Source organism: Bacillus rossius, chromosome 2 (assembly GCF_032445375.1).
Source record: "Bacillus rossius redtenbacheri isolate Brsri chromosome 2, Brsri_v3, whole genome shotgun sequence".
In the NCBI taxonomy this organism is placed as follows: domain Eukaryota; kingdom Metazoa; phylum Arthropoda; class Insecta; order Phasmatodea; family Bacillidae; genus Bacillus; species Bacillus rossius.
In genome coordinates this window covers 10,280,903-10,304,997 of record NC_086331.1, presented here as the reverse complement: position 1 = coordinate 10,304,997, position 24,095 = coordinate 10,280,903, and the positions used below count along the sequence as shown (strand labels likewise).

General features: G+C 33.8%; 1 protein-coding gene across 1 annotated transcript in view; it reads right to left on the bottom strand.

Moving 5' to 3' along the window:
* Nucleotides 1-24,095, bottom strand: part of LOC134529085 (uncharacterized) — a 71,654-nt gene that overhangs the window by 19,154 nt on the left and 28,405 nt on the right. The window contains exons 8-9 of the mRNA XM_063362797.1: nucleotides 23,675-23,827; nucleotides 18,195-18,324 (exon numbers count right to left, since the gene is read on the bottom strand). Coding sequence (XP_063218867.1) covers nucleotides 18,195-18,324; nucleotides 23,675-23,827 — 283 coding nt within the window. The remainder of the gene's footprint in view (nucleotides 1-18,194; nucleotides 18,325-23,674; nucleotides 23,828-24,095) is intronic.

Here is a 24,095-nt window from a genome sequence, read left to right as displayed (position 1 = left end):
CATAAATACCTACAATTGTGATCTCGCAAAAATTCCAAACAAAACATATGGGAGACAATTTTGTATGATCAAATAAGGTTATATGAGTCAGAAATCACCTTTTGATGTAGTAATTTTGGATTTATATATATATATATATATATATATATATATATATATATATATATATATATATATATATATATATATATATATATAGTCTGACAGGTGGATATGGGCGACACCACACAATTCTATGGGCAAATCAAATCAAAATCACTCATACCACAGACTGGCTATATCACCCGTAGTTTTCAAGGAAAGTGACTTGAAAGTCAGGGCTAGGCACTGCTAGGTATGAATACACTGGCTGTTTGGCAAAACGGAACTGATCTAAAATGTGCAGTTATTCACCGACATCTATAACTTTGACGTCGACCGGACCTTTGTCCGCCCATGAGCCTGATAAGACTCCACTCCTTCCCCGACCTTGGCCATAATTTCCTGACATTTGTATCACTGCAGTACGTAAGCGTGTGTGTGTTCCCACAGTGCGCCACAATTCCGGAAGACACCCTGTCACACACTGCTGCGTACTCCTTTTAAGTAATCAGTAATGTAATTGTAATACTTTATTTTGGTCCCTAAGGGTATGTGTTTTTAGCACACTGCCCTAAAAACATACTTTAATTAATCAAGAGTATTTCACAAAGACGTAGCCGAACAAATTCGAACGGACCTGAAGCGAACCACATTTTAATCACTAAACAACTGTATGTTAATTAATAATGAGGGCATGAGAGGTCATGCTTCATTTATGTAAGTAATTTATATATTTTTTTAATCATCATGGCACAAATTTGAATAAGCTGTGGCCCCCGGGCCACATTTATGATATTTATAATTTTTTTTAGCTGTTATTGATTTTACGATTTATTTCCATTTTAAAGAATTCTTTTAAATTTTGTAAAATCTTAGTAACTGTATTTTTGGTTAATTATTTAATTATTGTGATTATTTCCTTTTATAGTTATATTTTGGTTTGGTTTCGTTCTAGTTTTATTGCTATTCAATATATATATCGATTGTGTTTCAATGGCCGGCTACTGGGAGCGCGAGTTCAATTCACTGATGACGTCATCAGCGCCCGAGTGCCGGCGGTGCCAAGGTGAACTGTGGGCCGCGGGACTGTTGGTTTGGGAGTCGCCGCGACCGGACGTGTGGAGGGCCCACGTCGCGAGGCAAGCTTAACCGCTTTTCGACTCTGCACCGGCCAGCCCTTGCCGGGGCCTGCTGAGATGGGGCCTTGCCTTGCCCGGAGGCGTGTTCAGCGGCGATATATTCAAGATTTACGCTAAGGTAAAGAGGCGACACGTAGCATTGGATCTAGCGGTTGTGGATGAAGAATATATATTATTCAAAAGAAGCATAGTTTTGCAAGTCGAACTTATTTACGAAGCACGTATTACAGTGGAAGCTTACTGATTAGACCCTCCCATTTGTTATAATGGGTCAAGCTACTTTGCTTGACTTTGATTAATGTAGAGTGCATCAAAACTTTTGTTGGAATTCACGTCATTACCTCAAGAGATTTATAATTTAAATTTGGTTTTCCTGCGTGTTTTGCCCTCGGAACTAAAACATTTTCAGTGAAGGCCCTCCGCCCAGACTAAGTGACATTTTTCACGGCACATTTTACTGAACTATATAAATGCATTTTCTGAAGGTCACGGTTAACAGCTGTTCGATTCTAAGAAGCAAGACGTGCAAGTATTGATGGACGTGCGCGAGTATAAATCCGGCTCCCAGTAGGACTTATTTTTGAACTTTCATAATTAATCCTTTTTTTTATATATAGTATTTTTTATGGTATTAGTATTATCTGATTTTTATAATAGTTTCTTATTTACATTATATAATATCCAAGTAGGTTGAGGTAAACGCCATGTATGATTGTTTAATAATTTTGTTTATGAATCCTACGAAAGATGTTGCCGATATTAAAATTTTGGATAGCCTTAATCTGCGTTGTGCTATTAATGAGCCAAAGTCTTGCTGTGTACGTTTGTCATTATTCTCCCTTTCATAGCTCGACCGCCCGGGTGCAACTTTTGGAGCGCAATACCTATTTCAGATTTTGCCTTTTTTTTGTCTTGTTAGTTACCCAGGGTGAGTCGCGGACGGGACCCCCCTTCCAATTTGATCGGAAGGCGGGTTTCAAAGCTTAACAGATTTCTTGCTCGGCGCGAGATGCCATGATGCCTCAGAGAGCACGCTCTGTTGGCCCAGTCTGAAATCACCACCGGCAGAGAGGACGTGCCAGCATCCTGGGGACTTCATCCGTCCCCATCACCAAACTAGTAATTCTGTTTCAATGTTTAATTCAATCGAATCTCTTTTTTAACCTCCTCTGGGCCTTCCTCGGGCGGCAGACTGGTTAAATAGTTATTATTTACTTCTTGATGGAGGTTTGAAACCAGACTAAGTGAACTTTCAGTGCAACCACGAAGGTGACTCGCACCTCACTTAAACCAATTTGTTTGTACTGCAGGGCTTTGGAACAATTTTCAATCGAGACTCGTACGAGGACGTGTTGTAAATTACCAATGAGAATAAAAACGTGTCTGAGAAACTGTGTTACTTTTTGGCCACATGCTGACCAGCTGCAGGAATAAGGTGTGTGGGACGTCTTATGACCAATCGTAACATCCTATGTTATAGCATGCCCGATGCTGAGAGCGGGCCAGATCATGGTAACTATTGGTTAATTAAGGAAGGTCCGAATCTCACTCCCCACGTGGGCGAGAGGAGTCTCCGCTGGGTCCATGTGCCCTTAAACAATTGGTGACGCCCACTAAAAAACTTTTCACAACAAAACGTAACCCTCCACACAAAAAAAATTTATTGTTATGGGTGATGTGGATCATGTCGAGTTGCCACCATAGTCAATGGAATAAAAATTTAATCTTGTCTCTGGCAATGAGTGCACTGGAACGTTAACTTTGGTCACTCATATTTTAAATAATTTATTTGCCCTTCAATAATTATTTTCTCTCCAGAATACAGCATAATGTTGAGAACTCCACGCTCATGCCATCACACAACTAGTAATAGTTTCTCAGGTGGCGTGGAACAGTAAGTAGGTGTTGTTTGTTGCAGTCAAATCTTGACAAGCCTCCACCTGCATGCATCTCACAGTAATGAAGACTAAGCAAATCACCATATTCAAACACACATTTGATGAACATCAAAACTTTTCTGTTCAGGAATATTGGCAGGATTAAGTGAGAACCATACTGAGATGTAATAAACATTATGAGGATTTTCTCACGACTATATGGATCAGCTGGCCCATCAAACTGCTAACAATCAAGGAGGAAGAGCTACTTGACAACATTTCGAGCTATAAAAAATTGTATTTTGTTTTTTTAAGATTTCTCCCCAAAGCCCTGATGACGATTGTCATGAAACAGACCACATTATCAGTTTTACATAGCATTTTTTTCTTCTAAATTACATTTTGTAAGTACTCTAAATAATGTAATTTACTAATGTTAAAGTTTCCTACATGCATGTATCCACACACAAACACATACAAGCACATGCATGCATGCATTCTGTCACAAATCATTTTCTACAAAGAGTTTTGTTAAACACAGCTTGGTATTTTCAGATAGATGAAATAATAGAAAACATTTAACAAGAAGACAATTATCTTGTTTACCAAAAAAAAAATTCCAAGCTTTTGTTATTTGTTGCATTTTCATCGGTAGAAGCACACTAATTTACCAGTTTATGATTTTAAAAAAGTAGTGTCCTTGAATATCATTAATCTACAGAGAAATTAAATTATTTAGACTCTACCAATAAAGGTCACTTAATTTGTCTAAACATTTTACACATATTAAAAAAATATTTTTACAAAAAACCATTTGGCCTTACATACAATTATGTGATCGAAGACTAATATTTACATTCTAAAAAGAAATTTGAAACTTGTTCGAAAAGTAAAGATACAAAATAAAGATTTATAGGCAAGCATTCATCCAAAAAAACTATTTCAAAATGTCCTTTACAAATTATTCATGGGTACATGTGCTATTTTTATAATTTATTGCAGCCATTATTGCTGTAAATTACTAAGTTTCTATGTCTTCATAATATAATTTTAAACCCTGCTAATGGAAACACATTTCACTATCATTTTAGATCTCATCACCACGTAAGAGCTGTCCTGCAAGAAGCCCTTAATGGAAATTGTTGTGCGAGTCCGAAAATTTCGCATTGAGGGAATACATAATATAACAGAATTCACATTTTGTGAGATTCTGAATCATTGGAGCCATTAGGTCCATTTAGCAAGCAAAGCATGTCGTTCAGCTGCCCTACTGCAGCGCAGTGCTTCTGCAACGGTTCTAGCAAAAAACCACTTGCTGAAACTTAGCAGAAAGCAAATGACTTGTTTTAAATCAAGTTGCCATCAGATATGAACAAGCAAAACCTGACTGACTAAAAGTGAGACATTACAGAAGGATTAATGTTTTATACGCAGTATTTGCACTGCTAGTTGTTATAACAAGTTACGAAGCAGAAGGCCGCAATGCTGCTAAATGCACCCATCGTAAACACCTGCTACTCGAACCAGACTCAGCATAACAATGACGGATGACCACAAGGAAAAATATAAAGCATTAAGGTCATTAATGTATGCACTTATGTTAATGCTTGGTCAACATAACATTTAAAAATGCAGCTTTCATTTTTAACTTTTCAGACAAGCCTTCTAGTGGTATCTATGTAATTATCACACAAAAAATGAACTCCCAATATCTCAAACTTCAGTAAATGTATTTTGGATGGCTTATAAACAAGCGACAGAAAACTCTCTGAACAGGGCAAGTAAAACCCTAGTCTATTGCTGCCACATGAATTGGTTGTCTGTGAATGGCATAACAGACGAGCATGGGTGCTGCTAGGCCCCTCAATTATGATCACTTGTTTGTTTTCTTTGTGCCAATGCAATGGGTTGTGCTGTTTTCATTCAAACTATATAATTTTTCTCCCGAGTGTAAGCAAACCACCAGAGCTAAACATCCAGATCCTTGGGAAAGTTTAGGAGGGACAGAGAAGCAACAATTGCACAAATGTTCTCATCCTGGAGTGAGGAGGTATGACCAGAAGAAACGAGGTGGATGTTAAAGGCATCAATCAGATGGAGAGTAAGTAATGCATGGGGAAGAACTACTCCAACTCTATGAGCAGCTATATTATGTTCACAATAATCTCAACGTTGAAAACAACTTTTGAAAATCACACCTATTTACAATCTAAAAATTTTGAATCAAAGTTATCACTGCACACTTAATTTCAAGTTGACAACAAAAAAGACAAAAGAGTTTTATATTTTAACTTCCCATTGATTGAACTAAAACAGTTTATACGGATTAAAATTTTTCATTTGAGTTAAAACTTTTTGTATATAACATGTATTCCACAGCAACCTAGTTCTACCATAAGAACTTATACACCAATCCCTCACTTAGCACAACTAATACGTTCCTAAAAATGTTAGTGTTATCTGAAATTGCGTATTCTGAAGCACTGGTCTCCATAAATAGCAAAGCTAATTTACTTAATGTGTCCCGAAATGTGTAGGGAAATATTTTTTATGTAATATAAATGCGTAGAATAACAATCAACAATAAATGTGTCACACCATTTATCTTTATAAGACTACCATATAATATTTTGTATGACAAATACCACACCGCGTAACGGGAGATAGTTATTATCAGTCGGCTGGTTGACTTGACCGCCCGGGCATGACTTTCAATTCACATCGCGTACCTTTCCACAAACTTTCCAAACCATCCTTTACTGGCAGTGAAACCGATATTACTGTCCGGATATTTATTTTTTATTTTTTAAATTAAAGTGCTTATACACATATCACCGCTTGGTTAACACCAATCATAGCAGGCCTGTGATTATTTTCCATTGCAACATTCATTTACCAACCTTTTCCATGTGAATCATCTGTTCATTTCTCTTCCAGTATCTAATTAAAATATATTCCCGCTAGTACAACCAACAGAATCAGACTTATATAAACATTTGATAAAGTCCTTATTTCGTACGATTGTGCGCAGAGTTGACTTGCTTAAAACTAAAGTGCGATCAACATAAGTGTGGCCTTCATGACATTCTGCGTGTCGTAACACTTCTGGTTTTGTCTCAAATACTTGAACATGATGCATTACGCTCTCACTTGGAAGCCATGATTCCAATATGATTCTAACTGCATGTGCTTGCGCACGTACACTTACCATTAGACAAATGGGCAGACGTTGCTTAATTTTGTGCGTGCTGGCTAGACTGAAGTTTATCACAGCTTGGTCTGTGGCCGGGCGACAATGGTACGGCATGGCAGCATACGCACAGACGTAAAAATATTTGGTCCTTTACACTCCATAGCCGCAACTTAACTTGCCACAGCTGATGTTTGTACAACAGCCAATAGCTTAGCTCCCTCGTATGGCTAACTGTATACCACGGTACATCTGTTGTTCACCGAGTAGAAGCAGACTTTGTGGTGTCATGCCAGACTTTTTTTTGCCTGTGGCAATTTCGTGCTAACTGAAATTTACAGACGTGCTATTCAAGACTGGGGCATTAAAATTAGCATCGTGTTAAATGAATTTGTGCAATATGAAGATATGCTAAGTGAGGGATTGGTGTACTATTATATCTTCCTCATGTACAAGGAGTACATTTATAATTTATTTCTAAAGATAAAACAATATCGTACAGGGGGATGCACCCTTTGTGGAGCCGAAAGCAACTTTACAACTTCCAACAACCACTTACCCACTTATTATTCTTTTACCCACAGCAGGTGATGTCTGGTGTGCATGCGGGCATGAGAGCCAGTCATTCCAAACTGAGCAGTCAAGTCAATTCCATGTACCCCCAGTCACAATTTAATAAATATTGTAATTTTTAAGTTTTAAGTTCGGAAGGTGATGTTCTTTCTCATCAGATACTCGAAATGACTTTAGAATGTGTTTATATATATTAAATCTAATTGTGACAATTACTAGAATGAACGTGCCTAAGGGGTAGCAGAGGGCACTGGAAGTTGCAATCTTTTATTTACTTCATGTACTATTGGCTATGTGATAACTTAAGGGTTCATAGTGTTTTTTAATGAGTAATAATTGACTGTCCATACTTAAGTATTTGGTTCTTATGACACAGTTTAAAACTAAAGTTTAATGTTTTTGTGAGGTGCGATACGCACCGCCTTATTGTCATCACGAGAACCCCTGTCCACTAAGTCACCTGTGTACACCGACCAGCACCTTGGCGACTTCAACTTAGCTGCACTGAATCCCCAACTCTGAACTTAAATCATCCATAAACCTATTCATTTTCCTTGGGGCTTACCTCAGGAGGTGAACTTTTTAGCTAAATATTTTAATTCCGTTCGTTAGACTTTTGAATCATTCAAGTTCCATAGACTTTTGTCCAACCAGGTATGTGACGTTGACTGCCACTTAAACTGATTTGTGCCATAGGGCTATCTGTTGTACTGTTTTGTCAAGACGAAAGAGAGCGTAATGCTAAGACTTTGCTAATAAATCTGCATTTTTGGGAACCATGTATCTTTATGTGAGTGAGTCACAATAAGGAGTAAGGCATGTAGAATGCCTTGCGAGCCTATTTGTTCTTAAATAATTAATCATCCCAATGCTGGGAGCTAAAAATATATTTGTGGAGATGCTATTTGAGGGCTCTTAGTCTAGTTTCCTTACACAGGCCAAGTCACACCTGGGACAGTCTCACCATTGGGTCTGTGTGCCCTCGCATATGGTAGTGCCCATGCAAAATGAACCAATGCTGCTTACCCCCAATCACTTCAGGCTTAATAACTGCTTTTGCATTTCATAAACAAGTCATAACTAAACAGCTTTCTGCTCCGATTTAGTTTGGGATATCGAGAGCTTTCAGTATCTAATAGTAACTAAGTCTTACTCTTGTTTGTTTGAAATACTACAATACTATTAATATAAACAAAGAATTTTTACTTGTGCTGTCATAATAAGCAGACATACAGCAGCACAAATAAGACACTAAATTAGACACTAATCAAGCAAAAAGTTTATTCGGGTTGTACGAAACACACATGATACCCAAAAAAAAAACTTTCACAAACTACGAATGCATTCATCTACAACAATATTTTGAATGTGTGTTAAATGTGAGAGGTTAAATGTTTATTACTAAATAAAGAAACAATTTAAAAAACACAATCATTAAAAATAAACACCTACAAATTTAACTTACTTCTGTGAGCATATCATCACTCACAAATCATGCACATGTACATGGCTTAGTTCAGATACCTTCCATTCCTTCATTAGAACTTCTTTCTTGGCAAAAAGGTCAAAACTAAAAAGGTGTAATTAAATATGCTAAACAAGTTGTTTCACGGAGTCTCGAATTACATGACCTTTTTTTCCGTTGATGAATTATCAAGAACAGAGGTATGCTAAAAGAAAACAAATATTCCATTGGCATTATTTTTTATAAAGTTCGAACATAAGTTGAAACAAATAAAAAAAACTTGTCTGCAAATATGTGATTTGGGCTCATATCTTCGAGTAACAGATTAATAACCAAACTTCAAAACACTATTCACAATTTGTGGCACATAACTGCAACTTAAACCTAGGCATTTTTTAATGGAATTTTAACAAGATATGTTTGTAATAACTGCAGATGGTGTAGCAAATACAACAAAATGCAGTTGCATGGCCTGCCACAATCCAACTGGCTAACACTCCAATCCAATTGGAGTTTTATCCAGCAAAGAATGAAGTGTACAAAATGTATGTATGCTCTAGAAGCATGGTGTGTTTGTTTTTTACAGATAGACATAAACACAAGAACAACAGTTAATACATATTACCTATTCCATTTAAATACATTGACAAAAAGAAAGCAATAATTTTACTTTTATATACTGAACGTTTGGCTATTAAATTCCCTTCTTTATTGTGGTTAACTTGCTATGAACATATTTTGTTAAGCACGCTAAAACAACTTCAAAGTGTAAAGACTTGAAGTTGGTAAATCATAAGCAAGTGATCAAATGACAAGAGAGGATATACATTTGTCTCTTTGATTAGATTACTTCACGGGTGTCATTTTGTCAGTAATACTTGATTCTTCAATTTACCTTTAATTATTTAATATTTGTTCTTAAAAAAAAAAAGAATTCTTCAGTAACCTTTCATTTATTACTGTTACTAATTCTGGGTAGTTATTTAATTTGCAACAATTTCAACAATTCAACAATTTATGTTTAAGAATGCATTTGAAATAAATCTAAACAACACTTATTAACAGTAATATTTTGTCGAAACACAATTTTCTAGCCTTGTATTAATATTGAAAGCTAAAAGCACTTAGTTAATTCTATTTTATTTTTTGTCAGTATTCATCGTCAGTTGGTGTGACTTTTATCTCAAGGGGTGACTTTGATAATTGTACACAACTACTTTGTAACAGGTGTAGTGAATTTTCTAAAGCAACTGAAAAATTTTGGAAGGTGTTGTTGGTACTTCTGATAGTTTAAGATTTGCAAGATGGCTGTTACTATTGAACAGAGTGTGTGCCTGTCAGCTAAATCAAAGAAGTTCATTAGACATTATGTTGTGAAGAATGATTTGACCTTGAAACTTTAATGTTCCGAGGTAACTGATTAAAATTTTAAAATATATATATAAGTTGATTATAAATATTTTGAGCTTTCTTAGCTACATGCTATAACAGCCATTTGTTTTAAACTAAATCAATTTAAGTTATTAGGCATTTTGTTTTGTTGTTGCTCATGCCATGATTTTTTTTTTGTGTTTAGCTGAAACGTAAAATGTTTAAATGTTTATTTAATTTTGTATTCATTTAAATGCCAGTAAGTCTACAATAAGTAGGTCAGTAAAATGTTTGTATGAAAGTAGGTTATTTGGTCACTAAGGCTAGTAAGTTTTGTTTTGTTTTTGTCTGTTATCATGCCATAAGAAATGACATGGTTCACATGTGGTTGTTAGCATTAATTCATTGGAAGTGAAACCACCTAAAAGTATATATGGAATATAATTTATTTATATAAACATTTGTATCAAGAGCCAGTCTCACCGAGGTATTAAAGTCACCCCATGAACTAAAACACTGAAACTCTCATAGTACGAAAAATTCTTGGCAGAATTAACTATGGGGCGAGACTGACACATTTTACTGTCCTTACAATTAGTTCTGTGCATTTTTAGAAGGGGTATCAAAGTGACCCAAACAGCTGGGGTGAATTTTTTTTCTGAGAACAATTTTATTATTTTTAAAACTTACACAGCTGCATAACATTGTCCAAGTGTATAGCATTTAATTAGAATTATTTTGTTGATTAAAAAAAAAATTATTTCATGAAATTTATGCATGGAAAAAAAACCTATCAAAGTCACCCCAGTTTACGGTAACTTTGCAAAATGTAAATTATTTTCAATGTAGTTCGTACACAGCACCGGGGCTGAGTGCTAGTGTTGCTTCCTGGTGCTTCAGTGATTGTCGGAATTGTTCGGCTATGGCGAATCGTGTTCCCTTTTCCACGCTTCTTCCCCTTCCCCCCACCCACCAGTGATTGTGTTCTGCTGCCCTGAGCAGCGATAGCTTACGCATGCACCATTTCTTTGGAGCTGCAAGTATTTAATCTGACACAGCTAATTTGTTGTCCTTACGTGTAGTAAGTCTCCGAGGAGTTCTGATCATGGGCGCAAGTAAGATTCTTTCGTGTTGTGTTGGTACCTGGTATCTGGTGGCCCTACCACCTCACCTTGCTTGGTTGGCACGTGTTTGTTGAATTTTGTCTCGCCGACACACACTACATTTTTATTTAAATTTCCTGTTCTGTTTTTGTAATAGTTTGTTTTAATTGAATTGCTTGAGCATACAGTATGCATCATGATCAGATCCTCTGCTTTGCACTTGTCTGATTTCTCGAGCATGCTGTAAGGGCTAAGGTAACTAACTCTTTTTGTTTGAAGTACATGGATAATGCAGCATCACTGGATTCTGACCTTTTTTGTAATTGTTTTTCCTCTGGCTAAATAAGTTTGTTTGGCTTTGTACTGATATTAACTTAATACTTCCCCTGGATCAAAGGATCTTATACTGTGTGTGTTTTTTAGTCATTTAAATTGGTCTAGTAATCATATTGTTTGCTGAGTGATTATTCTTTGCATAAACTTATAAACTACTGTATTTTAAAATGATTAACATAATGTAGATTAATTAGCTCGCCTTGTCTGATGTCATGCGGTGTTTTGCAACTAGGTTTTGCAAGTTTTACATGACTAGCACACACAAATTTACATATGTCTGTCATGTGTTTTGTAAGATAAGTTGTTAATCTTCGAAATAATGTTTTGTACCTCAATCTTTGAATTCATGTTAACTATTTGTTGATAAAGTTTGTTATGGCCTGTTAATTAGCTGGTAACCTCTTCACAATTATGCTTCCAGATATGAAGGGATCCTATTGTTGTTTTTGCTGTGTGTATGTGTCTCGTTCAGAAGGTTTGAAACTTCCACTAAAGAGATAGTCACCATACGTTTCAACATAATTTTTTTCAACCATTTGGATTTATAGAAAATATTGTAGGTGATTAACATTTGGCTAGGGTTGTGCTAGTGCTTGATAGTAGAATTAATAACCAATAATCCTGTGTTAAATAAATATTGGAGTGCCTAATAAATGTTTGTTAGGTTTAAAAGTTTATTATTTTATTTTATAAAAAAAAACAACTTTTGTTTAATGTTCAGAATCATATCCATTCAGTTGTACAGAATGACCTTGAAAATACCACAAACTAATTTTTCAAATATTAAAATGCAGGCCAACATTAAATTTTTTAATTTCACTTGAAACTGGCAATGGCCTACAGTAAGAAATCATCCCAGAATTTGCCTGGAGTGATTTCCAGAGACCATGGAAAATTAATATTGGGATGGCAGAATGAGTATTTGAACTGTGGTTTTCTGGAATGTGTGGCCAGTGTCTTTAACACTGTGCTACCTGCTTTTGTGACTTACAATATAATACCAGTTCAAATATATTTTCAACCAACAACATAAGATGACCAAGATGACCTCCAACGTTAGATGATCATGGGCATAAGACAACCATGTGCTGAAGATTTTGATTTTAAGCGACTTCAAATGTACGATCTCGAATGTTCGAATTTAAGAGGATTTAAAAGTCAATCTTGAATTTTAAGACGCCTTCAAATGTAATAAAGCCTCTAATGTTATACGACCTTCATTCTATGTCAACCTTAAATATAAAACAAATTTAAAATTTAAGGCAAACTGGGAATAAAAGGTAGATATTGTTTATAAGTCAATCTTGATTAAAAAATAACTTTGAATGTAAAACACACTCCATAAGAAAAACTGGTAAGAACAACTCACAACTCAAAATGATTTCAAAATAAGCCAATCTCAAATATAAATGTCTACTTTACAGTTCAGTCTGGTAACATTTCATAATTAACATTTTTTTATGAGGGTTTATTCAGCTAACAAAACAAGCCAACTGAATTTTCTGTATTTAAGTCATATTACACTAGTTTATAATTTTTTATTTCACAGTCCATAAAAATTTAGTATTTAAAACTCTGAAAAAAATTTTTCATGTATAGGTCAAAGTTAACAAAGAATTATTTTCTATTATTAAAGTTTGCTTACTATTGTTTAATTTGCACTTCATTAAAGAAAAGCAGTATTTGCACTATACTAGCTTTGGTCAAGATGTTTGGTTCATATGAATAAAATAATTTTAAGCAACCACGAGTCTCTCCTATAAACATTAATCTATGCTAACTTTCCTGTAGTTAGAAATGTGGTGGTTCCAATTTTTAAAATCTTCCATTATATTGACACAGGTCTAACTTTTTGGCAGTACTGTATGTGTGAGTACCTTTGTTGATAAGAGTGTGAATGTGTGTGTGTACACACACACACACACACATATGCTTTTAACATATTCGGAGGGGTTGATTTAATGAATGGCAGGGAATGCAAAATGAGGCAATTTTTATAAAGGAACGAAACCCTGCAATGTTACTGCGAACAGTAGTGTGACAACTGCACTGGATTTAAGGACGCACCAATGCAGCGCAGTGACGTTCAAACACTCTGTGAGAAGCAGGCGACGAGCCGGGCTCAGACGCACGGAATGGTTAATAATGTACCACTAATGAATAATCCGTTAATTTGTTTATGGCCAAAAACTTTATTTTAATTGTTCGCTTTATTTTAGACAAGTCTTGAATGTCTAATTTGAAAGTGAAATGTTATGAACTGTGGTACAATGCATTTCTCTGACCTGTGAGGGAAAATACATCACAGAGGGCAATAAGTATCACCCTGACCAGTGGTTAAAGATCATTTCGGATTCTGCCTAAGGAATAAATTATTAGGGGCTTGCAGATGTATCATGATATCTATATATGACTTTCCACTGAAATAATTGTTATGGATTAGTAGTGTTATTGTCTGAGTGTTTACAGTTGTGCTTTTTGTACTGAAGAAACAACTGAAATGTTATTATACCTATGAGACAAATGTATTGAAAATATTGACGCATTCATGTTTTAATTTCCATAGTATGTAAAGAATGTTTATTCCATGAACGAATAATTTTATACACATAATAATTCAAATACTTAGTCCAGTTTTGAGTCTGTGGTCTTTGTTGTTGTTATTAAGCAGAATTAAAAATTAAAGTATAGTGTAAGGTGATAAGTCGCAGCTGGTTGTATGTTGTTAGGTTGGCTACAAGTACAAAAATTGTGTCAGAAATCTAAATTCATAGCTTAAATCTGTAATAAAAACTTGATGGTTTCTTGGGTATAATTATGCTTTAATACAAACATATAATTTTTTAGGAGTTATATTTACCCCCTGAAAAATGCTACTATACAGTAAAACAGAGGATGAGTAGATAGCATTTATATGAAATCTCAGTTTCTGGGTCTGGAACTTAAACAGATGTTAGATCCTACACGTCCATGACTGTCGCAAGACCATAAACTAGTGACTAATAGTCTATGTGCACTGTGCATAATACTTAAAAAGTTTGTACACAACATACAACTAACTATATTAAAACAATCCAAGTGTGGTTTGTTTTTCTGATCTCCTTTGTAGTAATAATTTTTACAGTCAAGCAAACTACATAGCAGTGAAGGTGCTGCTATCTAGCATTATGTTACAATACTGAGTGAAGTTACAGTTTTCCTCGGCAGATGGCAATGACGTGAAAGCCTTAGCTGAATAAATGTGTTTTGATGGAAGTTGTGTGTGGTTATTTTAGTGTCAAAGAATTCAAAGTAAAGTTGTATAAATTTTTAGGAAAAAAGCAGCAGAATTGAAATAGCAAAAGTACCACGAACACACCAAACTCATGCAGTCTGTCTGGAAAAATAGGAGGCATGGAAAGTGTTTCATTGACAACAGCTGTGAGAGAAAGATACACTGTCAAAATTTAGTGAATTTATATGACACACACACACTATTAATATCTCACCTTTATTTGATTATAAAAGCTTACAAATGTTTACATGATGGTTTCAGACACTCAGAATCAAAAAAATTTCAGGCTAATCATGCTGGGATGAAGTGCAGTGCAGGAATATTATGATAAATCTGTGAGAGTGCAATTCTGTTAAGGTGGTTCTTCAGTACCCAAGGCAAAGGCTTTTGGCCAAGATCGTTGTGCAGTTGATGTGATTAGTTTAATTGTAAAGTGGTATGCTGTGTGTAAAATTGTAATAAACGTGTCTTGGTAACTTGCATATGTTTATTGAAAAAACCCTAGATACATATTACAAAATCACACTGTCCAGTGGTTTTGTGGCAAAGAATAAAAACACACACTTCAATTAAATTTTAAAAAAAGTGACTTAGCAAAATTTATGTGCAAACTATTATAAAGTATTTGCATTAAACAAGTTTACACAAATATCCACAGCAATAATTTTGTCTGTGATTCAATAGGAAGCTGGTAAACTGCTGCAGTTGCCACATATATATAATAATTTAACAAACTACAAATAGCTAGTACTATATTTGCTGTAAATTGTAATTATGTTAATTTTTATGAACATTAAAAATAACTTAATGTCTGCAAACAGTACACATTTAGCAGACTAGGCAGACAAGAGGCAAAACTTTTGTACTAGTTAAGTTGAACCCCTTCATCTCTCGTACGCTGTCTCCGTTCCAGTTCCAATACAATACAATGAAAGACTTAATAAGGGTTCAACATCGCATCGACTTCAAGGTTACAAGAAACGGATGAGGGTTTGAGTGGCACGGCGAAACTGAGACAGACTGTGCTGTGAAAGAAACAAGAGCATCCTGAGAAAACCCACAGAGTCAAAGTAATATCTGCCAAGTTTCCTACATGAAAGAAGTCTAGGTTTGACAGCCCCCTTAATGAAGCCTGTAATTGTGACCACTCCACAACCATTGGCACCTCTTCCGGAATTACTAGAACAACAGGCAATGTACCATCATCCATTTTCATGGGAGCACATATGTAAACCATGCCGAAACAGCAAACTGTACGAGAGGAGTGAAGCCACAACATCTGGAATGTTCTTAAACACTCCAAAAATGAAATTTTTTTTTTTAACACTATCGGCCAAACCAACAAGACTTAACTGCTGTATTTTGTTAGTTATCACAATTTCCTGTCCAACACAAAAAAATTCCCTATCCACTATCATGTCTAACCTTAATACAGTATGTCCATAAAAGAATGTCCTAGTTATAAAATTTAATAGTATTAACTGTAAGGATTGTAGAATATTGGTTTAAGGTCACAAAGTGTAACTCAATCAGTTTTAGATAAGCAATGTGCAAATACTGCTTTTTTGTTTTCTCGCTTTCAGCGCGAAATAATGGCTCTTTTCCCCATTAGTAGCGGGTGAAGCTATAAACCTTATTTAGCAATTGGATGAAGCTCCTCCCTATTGGAATCTCTTTGGAATCTTTTGAGGTATTACATTTTTTCTAACAGTTAGGTACCTAACCCCCCTCCTCTAAAAGTAAAAAAAATAAATATATATATACATAATGTATAAAGTGCATTCTTATACACACTGTTCATGATAATGTGAGAACAGGTGCTTCAGTGAACATTCAGACTTTGACAGCTCAATTTTGGGATATAATAAACAAAACAATCAAAGATTCAGGTAGCACTAGATAAGCTAATAGTGTATCAATATTGATTTTGTTAATGATGATATTCAGCTGTCAACTGTCAAGTCTAAATTTTAATTGAAGTACCTATCAAAAAATTCTCTTTTTATCCTCAACAGAGTGTAAATGGTAATATTATAACGGTGATTTAATTTTGTACACAAAATTGATAATATTATCACATCGTGTGACAACCATAAATTTAAAATGTAACATTGCACAATGCAGAAGAAAATGCTAACAAAAAAAACACAAACAAATGGCACTCAAGTCAAAATTAAAAAAAAAAATCTTAAAACATTTTTCTAAACTGCATTTTGAATTTGTATGGAACATAAATTTTTCAGTTAACTGGTATTTTTTGCTAGAGCAGAAAAACAAAAATTAAAAATTCTGTCGAATGAATCTACACTTAAACCCATATTTCAGATGTAGAAGCTACAGTATTCAAACAACAACAAAATAAACAATAGCCAGAAGAATATAATACAGGTTAAGAGGGAAACCTAAGTAATAACATTTTGATTTTACACCAAAACATGATTAACCTCCAGAAATATGATATACACAGATGCTACACCATCATCACTTTTGGGGATTTCTTTCGACAAAGGATATATGAACATTCACCTACAAGTAAATACGCACGCCAACAGTTACATGACATTTAGATGGTAACTCACTAAGATGTGGTGCACCTAGGGTTTTCATGGCTGGGTGATTCTGCCTTGTGCAGCGCGGAGGTGAAGGAACAATAGACTCCCAGCCCTGGACCAAGGAAACAAGTGAAAGATCCACCCCAGTCGGGAATCGAACCTGGGCCTTTGTCTTGCCAGCCAGGAGCTGTAACTCTGAGCCGACAGTTGGACTTAAAGATTTGTAGGGCAGTGTATATTATTCATACTTCATACTTCTGTTGTCACACCATCAAAACGTATTACTATTGATACATTTTTATGTTGACTTACTTACAACATGCCCTAATTCCAGATTTTAATTTTTTTTATTTTATCATCTACGAGGTCATACAAGTCAGGAAAAACAGGGAAGGACCATCCCCACATTTGGAGAACTGAAATTAGGAACGATGAACTGAGATTTGAACCAGAGTCAAACATTTAACCACTGCCCCACATCAGTTTCTATTCCAGCAATGTCCTCAACAGTAATCAAGTACATTTGTAAGTAATCAATTCCATTTAGACAAAAGTAACTGTATTTAATCCTGGTCAATATTTCCCAGTATTTTTACCAACACTGGACAAAACACATCAAGGTATTATTTTAATTCATTTATTAGTTAATAATAGTATGCATAATTATTTTTGTGAATCATCCAATCACCAATACACTAACTAAAGTTTTTGAAAAGAGAAAAATACTGTTTTAACAAAAAAAGAATACGGCAAGTAGGTAAAAATAATTTTCTATTCTAGTATGTATGGTGTATATTGCAACACTCCAAACAACTTTCAACTCAAAACATTTGGAAAAAACTTACAAACAATATTCATTATTAGAGTTTTTTTTTTTCACTGCACACACACTCAAGTGGACTTCAAATTAATAGTTCCAGATGTGTCATTAAGAATGCATTGCTTCTTAATTGGTGGGAATTTATTTACTTATAGATTAATTTCTGTTTCATGTGAATTATAGTAGAAATTAACATGAAAAAAATATTTTGTCTAAGAGACAAAGTTTAAACGATTGAAGTTTGGATAAGAATCATTTGACCCACATAAATATTTTTGAATTTTAATGCGGCAAAAAGTCTAAGAAATAAATAGATAAAATGTACTACTGCATAAGGTTGATATCACAAGATTGCCATATTATTTTTTCAATACAAAGTATTCTAGATATCTACAACATTAACTGTTACTCACATGGAACCATTCTTGTTGTATTATGTTGGCAGCACTCTTTACATGGCTTGGGAGACCATCTGAGTTTGACTTCATTAAACAATCATTTAGCACCTTGATTGCTGCTTTTATTTCCTTACTTGGTTCTGACCTGCAAGAAATAAACAAGACATTATTAGTGAACTGCGAAACCAATTTTCATACATATTATTATAGTTTATTCTTTCCTCTCAGTAGAGAACTCTGTATTTCAAACTCAATGACTAATGTCAGTAAGTTTTGTTACAATCATCTATCATTTTGATCTCTACAAGTTTAAAGTATTAAAAACGAGAATTTTGAACTAAATTCATATTTTGAATATAGATATGGTTGAATCTCCAATTCAGTAAATTGTAAATACCAGCTAAATGAAATTATGGTTGGAAATATTGAAAATATCTATAATACTTTACATCTGAACACAGTGCAATACTAAATGAATTTAATAAAGTCAGTTAAAATTAATGTAGGTATAATTTATGTTAAAACAGCAATAAATGCAATAAAACCCCTTTATAAACAAAACTGAAGGGACTGAATTTTTGTGTTTGAATTAACGGAGTTCTTCATAAAGGGGTGGAATGAAACAAGTGCAGTAAGTTTACGGTATCGGATTTTTCACTATTCCTGGATACAACACGTGAAATTTTAAGTGTGATTGTTACAAAAATTGCAATGCATTTGTTATATAAATTGAGTTCTAAATAAAATAATTTATAGCAGTAGTCCATCTATATTGGAGTCATGCCAAACTCTCAACTGCATTGAATTGGGTCAGTCATTCTGCTCATAAAATGCAGTGAAAAAATATTTTCTTGAAAAAAAGAAAATAGAGTCAAATTGAAGATCATGTTTTTTTGTTTACCTTCCAATTACTATATCAGCAATCTTCGTTGTGACAGTCATTCACATAATTGACCAAATATTGATACATTTTTCTATTTTAAAGAAAAATAATATAATTTTATATTTCTGTCCATTTGTTATGAATAAGGTTACATCTGAAAGGGAACCAAATTTTTATAGGGGGTTTACTGTATGTAATTGTAATAATTTTAAGATAAACTAAAAACTAAACGTTTCTTAAAAAAAAAAAAAATTGATCAAACGGATATTACCATAAGTTATTGTGGAGAATGTTATTTGAAAGTCAACTAGAAAACTAGGGAATGTCAGTCTAAATTCACTACAACTAACTTCCCTACAGAAAATACTGAAAAATTTCTACATGCCAACTGCTATTCAAATAAGTTAATACAAAACTTCTGAAATAAATTTTTTATGAAAATAAACCCTTTTAAATTTTTTTGTCTGACACAGTCATGGAGCTATTGCATATTATTTAATTTAGGGCATAAGTTACTTTCATATGTTTATAAGCTAATATTCACAGCAATATATATATATATATACACATATAACATTTTTAAATTAAGAATACCAAAATTGTTTATATTGTTACGAACGTTAACAAGGCCGCGTCACGCGCAGGTGCACGCCGTAACATGAGATGTGCCGTGCGCACATGGGTCGCCGCTTTATCTCCCTCCAGCCCTCCGCACTCCCCCGCGGCGCCCTGCCTTTGACACGTAACTGACACCGGACAGCTGGGAGTTGCGCGAGCCACTGACACGTGTTTTCGAGAGATTTCTGCCGTCGGGACGGCTCGGAGTGACGCGACAGGCCCCGGCCGCTCTCGTGAGTTCTGGAATTTCGCTGGGGCCTATATATAGGCCCGAGGAGTCAGTCTGAGTCTGAGAGAGAGTTCGGAGTGTTCAGTCGGGGGTTCTCCCGCGGCGGAGTGTCCGGGCGATAGAGGCGCGGGCGCGGCGGAGTCCCGAGCGAAGTTGCGAGCGAGGAGTCGAGCGGATCCTCGGCGAAGGGGAAGTGCGTCGGCAGCGGCGGAGTGCGGCGACGGAGTCCCGCGGCGGAGGCCCACGAGGGGTGCTGCGGCGAGAATTGCGCCAGAGGTGCGGCCCAGCGAGGTGTGCGGAGTGTGAAAACGAGTGACTGGGGAAGCAACATTATTTTTAAAGTGCAATTCATATTTGCCATTCTGGAGGATTATTTGTAAGTGACATAAATAATGGCAATAAATAAAACTGTGTGTGATAAAAATCTTTAATTGGGCTATCCTTTACGAACCCGCAGTAAATCGTAACAATATATTTGGTAAAATTAGGAATTTTTTTTTTCATTAATAAAAATTTCTTTTCCATACTTAAGAGATAAAGTAAGTTATTTATGCTGCATATTTTTAAATGGTGAATATTGTTAAAACATGGTAGATAGTGTAATTTAAGGGTAAAAAAGTAATCAAGATTCACAAATTAAAGTAGTCAAATAAAAAATAGGCTATTCAACAAAAATTCACTAAAAATAATTTTGCTCAAATAAAAAAGGACCTACATTTCATTAATTAAGAAATAGGCTTAACTAAAACCTTTTATCAAAATACATTAAATGTTTCTATTCTTGATAAATGTTTTAAGTTATTTTAAATAGATAGTAAAATGAAAAATTATTTACTATAGAAACTTTCCAATGTAATTATTATTTTTGAGGTTGATGCAGATCAAGAAGTTACAGGATACAGTCTAGTATTTGTCGGCCAATAACAACCACTGCTATATTTTCAGTACAAAAATATTTACAATTACAAAATAACAATTTTACTTAATTTTACTGGGCCTTAAAGTTTAAAAAATAATGTAACAAAATATGAAAAATTGTTTAAAAAAGTTTTAATTCAATCTAAAGGATTGAAAACATAATTTTATGATTACAAAATTTTTAAAGCAATGCCTATTTTTGAGTTACTGCAGATTATGGCACTTATTTCACAACTAATAATATTTTTAAAGATTATCAGATACCAACTATATAAAATACCAAATATATAAAAGAGAAGAATTAATTAAAATATATTTTATCAAAATAGTGTAAATAGTTTAAATACTCAAATATTTTTGGTTACTCCTAATGCAGATCAAACACCAACTCACAATTTTATAACAATTTTTTTCATGTTATGCAATTTGTTTGGATATACCTAAATTAGTCATTTTGAGCCTTAGCTAAGTGTTAGAGTTTGACTACCAATATTCACCCAAATTTGAATCAACTGACAAATTTTAATTCAAAATTAATGAGACAAAGAATTTAAGTGAAATTTTATATCCCAATATGTGCATAAATTATGTAACTGCTTATTTATTTCTTCAGGTGTTCTTTAAAGAAGGGCAAAAATTTTAACATGAATATTAATACAGTAGAAACTCAATAAAATACAGTTCTGATTACCGTGAATTCAGATACACAGCACATTTAAGGTAATATTATGTACCTTTATTCAAAAATTATACAAAAATATCAGAACACAATCTAAACAGTAAGTCAAAATTATAAATTTTTTCACACAAACTTAACGTTATCAAAAAAATTAATTTATGAAAACCCTGGGAGAAATGTTAGTAATTTCTAAAATATCTTAATATATATAAATCCAGTGTCCTGATGTTTGTTTCCAGTGAACTCTTCACCAAGTCAACCGGTTTCGATGAAAATTGGCATTTATGTGTAATTTTTTCCAACTTGAGAGATAGGATAGTTTTTATTTCGAATAATGGTCTTAATAATTTATAAATAATAATAAACTGATTATCAATGTTGATTGGTGTTATTAATCGTAAGTTTCATAAGTCTCAAACAGATGGTGCCTAAATCAGTTTTTTACAGACAACTGTTGTACTGCCTGACATAAATATCTAATAGATGGCGCTACGTTTCAATTCAAATTTTATTTTTCTCCATGTTGTGCACATTTTCGTTGATCAATGTACTACGTAACCTCGCTTTTTTGTATTATTTTTGATTTTATTCTCACACGCTTTATTAAACTTTAACTGTGATTTATTATAGTTAGAACTAATCAGAGTATTTATTAATAAAATGAACTGTGATTTATTATAAGTAAAGGTAATCAGAGTATTTAATAATAAAATAGAATTGAAAACGTTATGTTAATCTGTGTTAAATTTTGTCTTTTAAATCCTTTCTAAATCACTCAGCCACAGCAATGCGTGGCCGGGTCTGCTAGTAGTTTATATAACTTTTATTTTACGATATGATTAAAAAAATATCTAAAAATTCACTTAAATTTTCACGAAACTCTAAACAACAATCATTTACCATATTGGTTGTGAATACAACAAATCAAAAGGGTGAACTGCGATAAAACCAAAAAAACATCAAGAAGCATGCCAATAAACCATGACACCAAAATGCCAGTAATACACCATACAGCACCAAAATGAAACTAAAATTGTGGAATTAATATCAGCATTTATAATCAAAAATTAACTGAACTCCCAAAATGTAATCTTTTAATATAGTTTATTCAAAATATATAATTTATTTAGCAAGAAGTTTGTACCAAAATGTACATTTACTTTTTTTTTTTACCTTGCAACTGTTATCAGTAACTCATATTTACACTACGGCATTGGTACATTTTTCGAACATACAATTACTTGCCAATTTATTTTTATTGTTGTGAGTGGTTAAACATGCTTATTAAAATTTATTATTTTGCAAAAATGCCATATATTTTTGTCAAAATCATTCTAGTGTCATATTAGTTAAATATATTTATTAATAAACAGAATTCACAAAAAATAAAAACAGTAACACAGAAATCTCTTGTATTTAAAACAAAATTTGGCCTACAAATCATTTATACGGGGAAAAAATTCAATATTTTTATTTTCTAAGAAGATTAATACCTACTTGATTAAAGAAACAACAAAAATCAAAATTAGTTTGCATAAAGGTTCAATTGTAATTTAAACATTATAACGTACTGGTATTTAAAACAATAGCAAAGTACATTCGAACACTTAGTGACACACCTAACCTGCAAAAGCTGTGCTACCAAACTGACTATCGCAAAGCTCCTCTATTCCTCTCTGAAACTTTTTCCCTGTATAACTGGCTTCAACCCAACTTCTGCTGTAGCCTCTCCAGATGTTTACTGTTTTTAACATCAGCAGGACTGGTCCTAACCAACCTTATCTGGCAAGTAGGCAAGTCATGTACTTACACACGTTTCATTCCTTCTGCAGTTTACAAGATGCCCAATACTATAGTTATTTTTATGTGACCTACAAAATTTAACTATGGGCAAACTTTTTTTCTCTGCATGTCACGATATGACTTTTAAGTTACCTACCTCCTTTTGGTTGCAGACAAAATTATCTAATTGTAAGGAGTAACAACAAATACAACTTGGTTAGAAAAATGTTACAATGTGTTACCAAAATATATATAATAATAATTTAGTAGAGTATATAATGGTGGTCAACATGTACAATAATATTTATCAACCAAATTTAAAAGGACACCAATTTAATTGGAAAGATCTTATTACAAACAATTTTAACCTTTTACATGTCACTTACTTTTTGTGTGATACATCCCAAATTGGCTGGAATGTCAAGCTATGATCCAAATTAGATTCTGTGTAGCTTGTTGTTTGCTCTTTTTGTACAAAATGGTCACTTTTTGCATGATCTAGCATGTGCAAACCCAGATTTGCTGAGCCAGTTTGAAACCTAAACAAAACAATCACACAACATATATTGTAAATTAAACACACCAGAGATGGTCACAAATTGAGAGATTGTCTTAAAGTTATCAAAATAAAAATTTTTAATTTAATTTTGAAAATTTAATTTCATACATTGTTCACATTATCTATAAACTTTGAACAACTAAAGTAATTAAAAGCTATAAAAATTTCTGTTTTCATCTAATTGTAAAAATTAAGGGTAGGCATCTCCACACTAGATAAACTTTATTCCATTTAATATTAGCAAAACT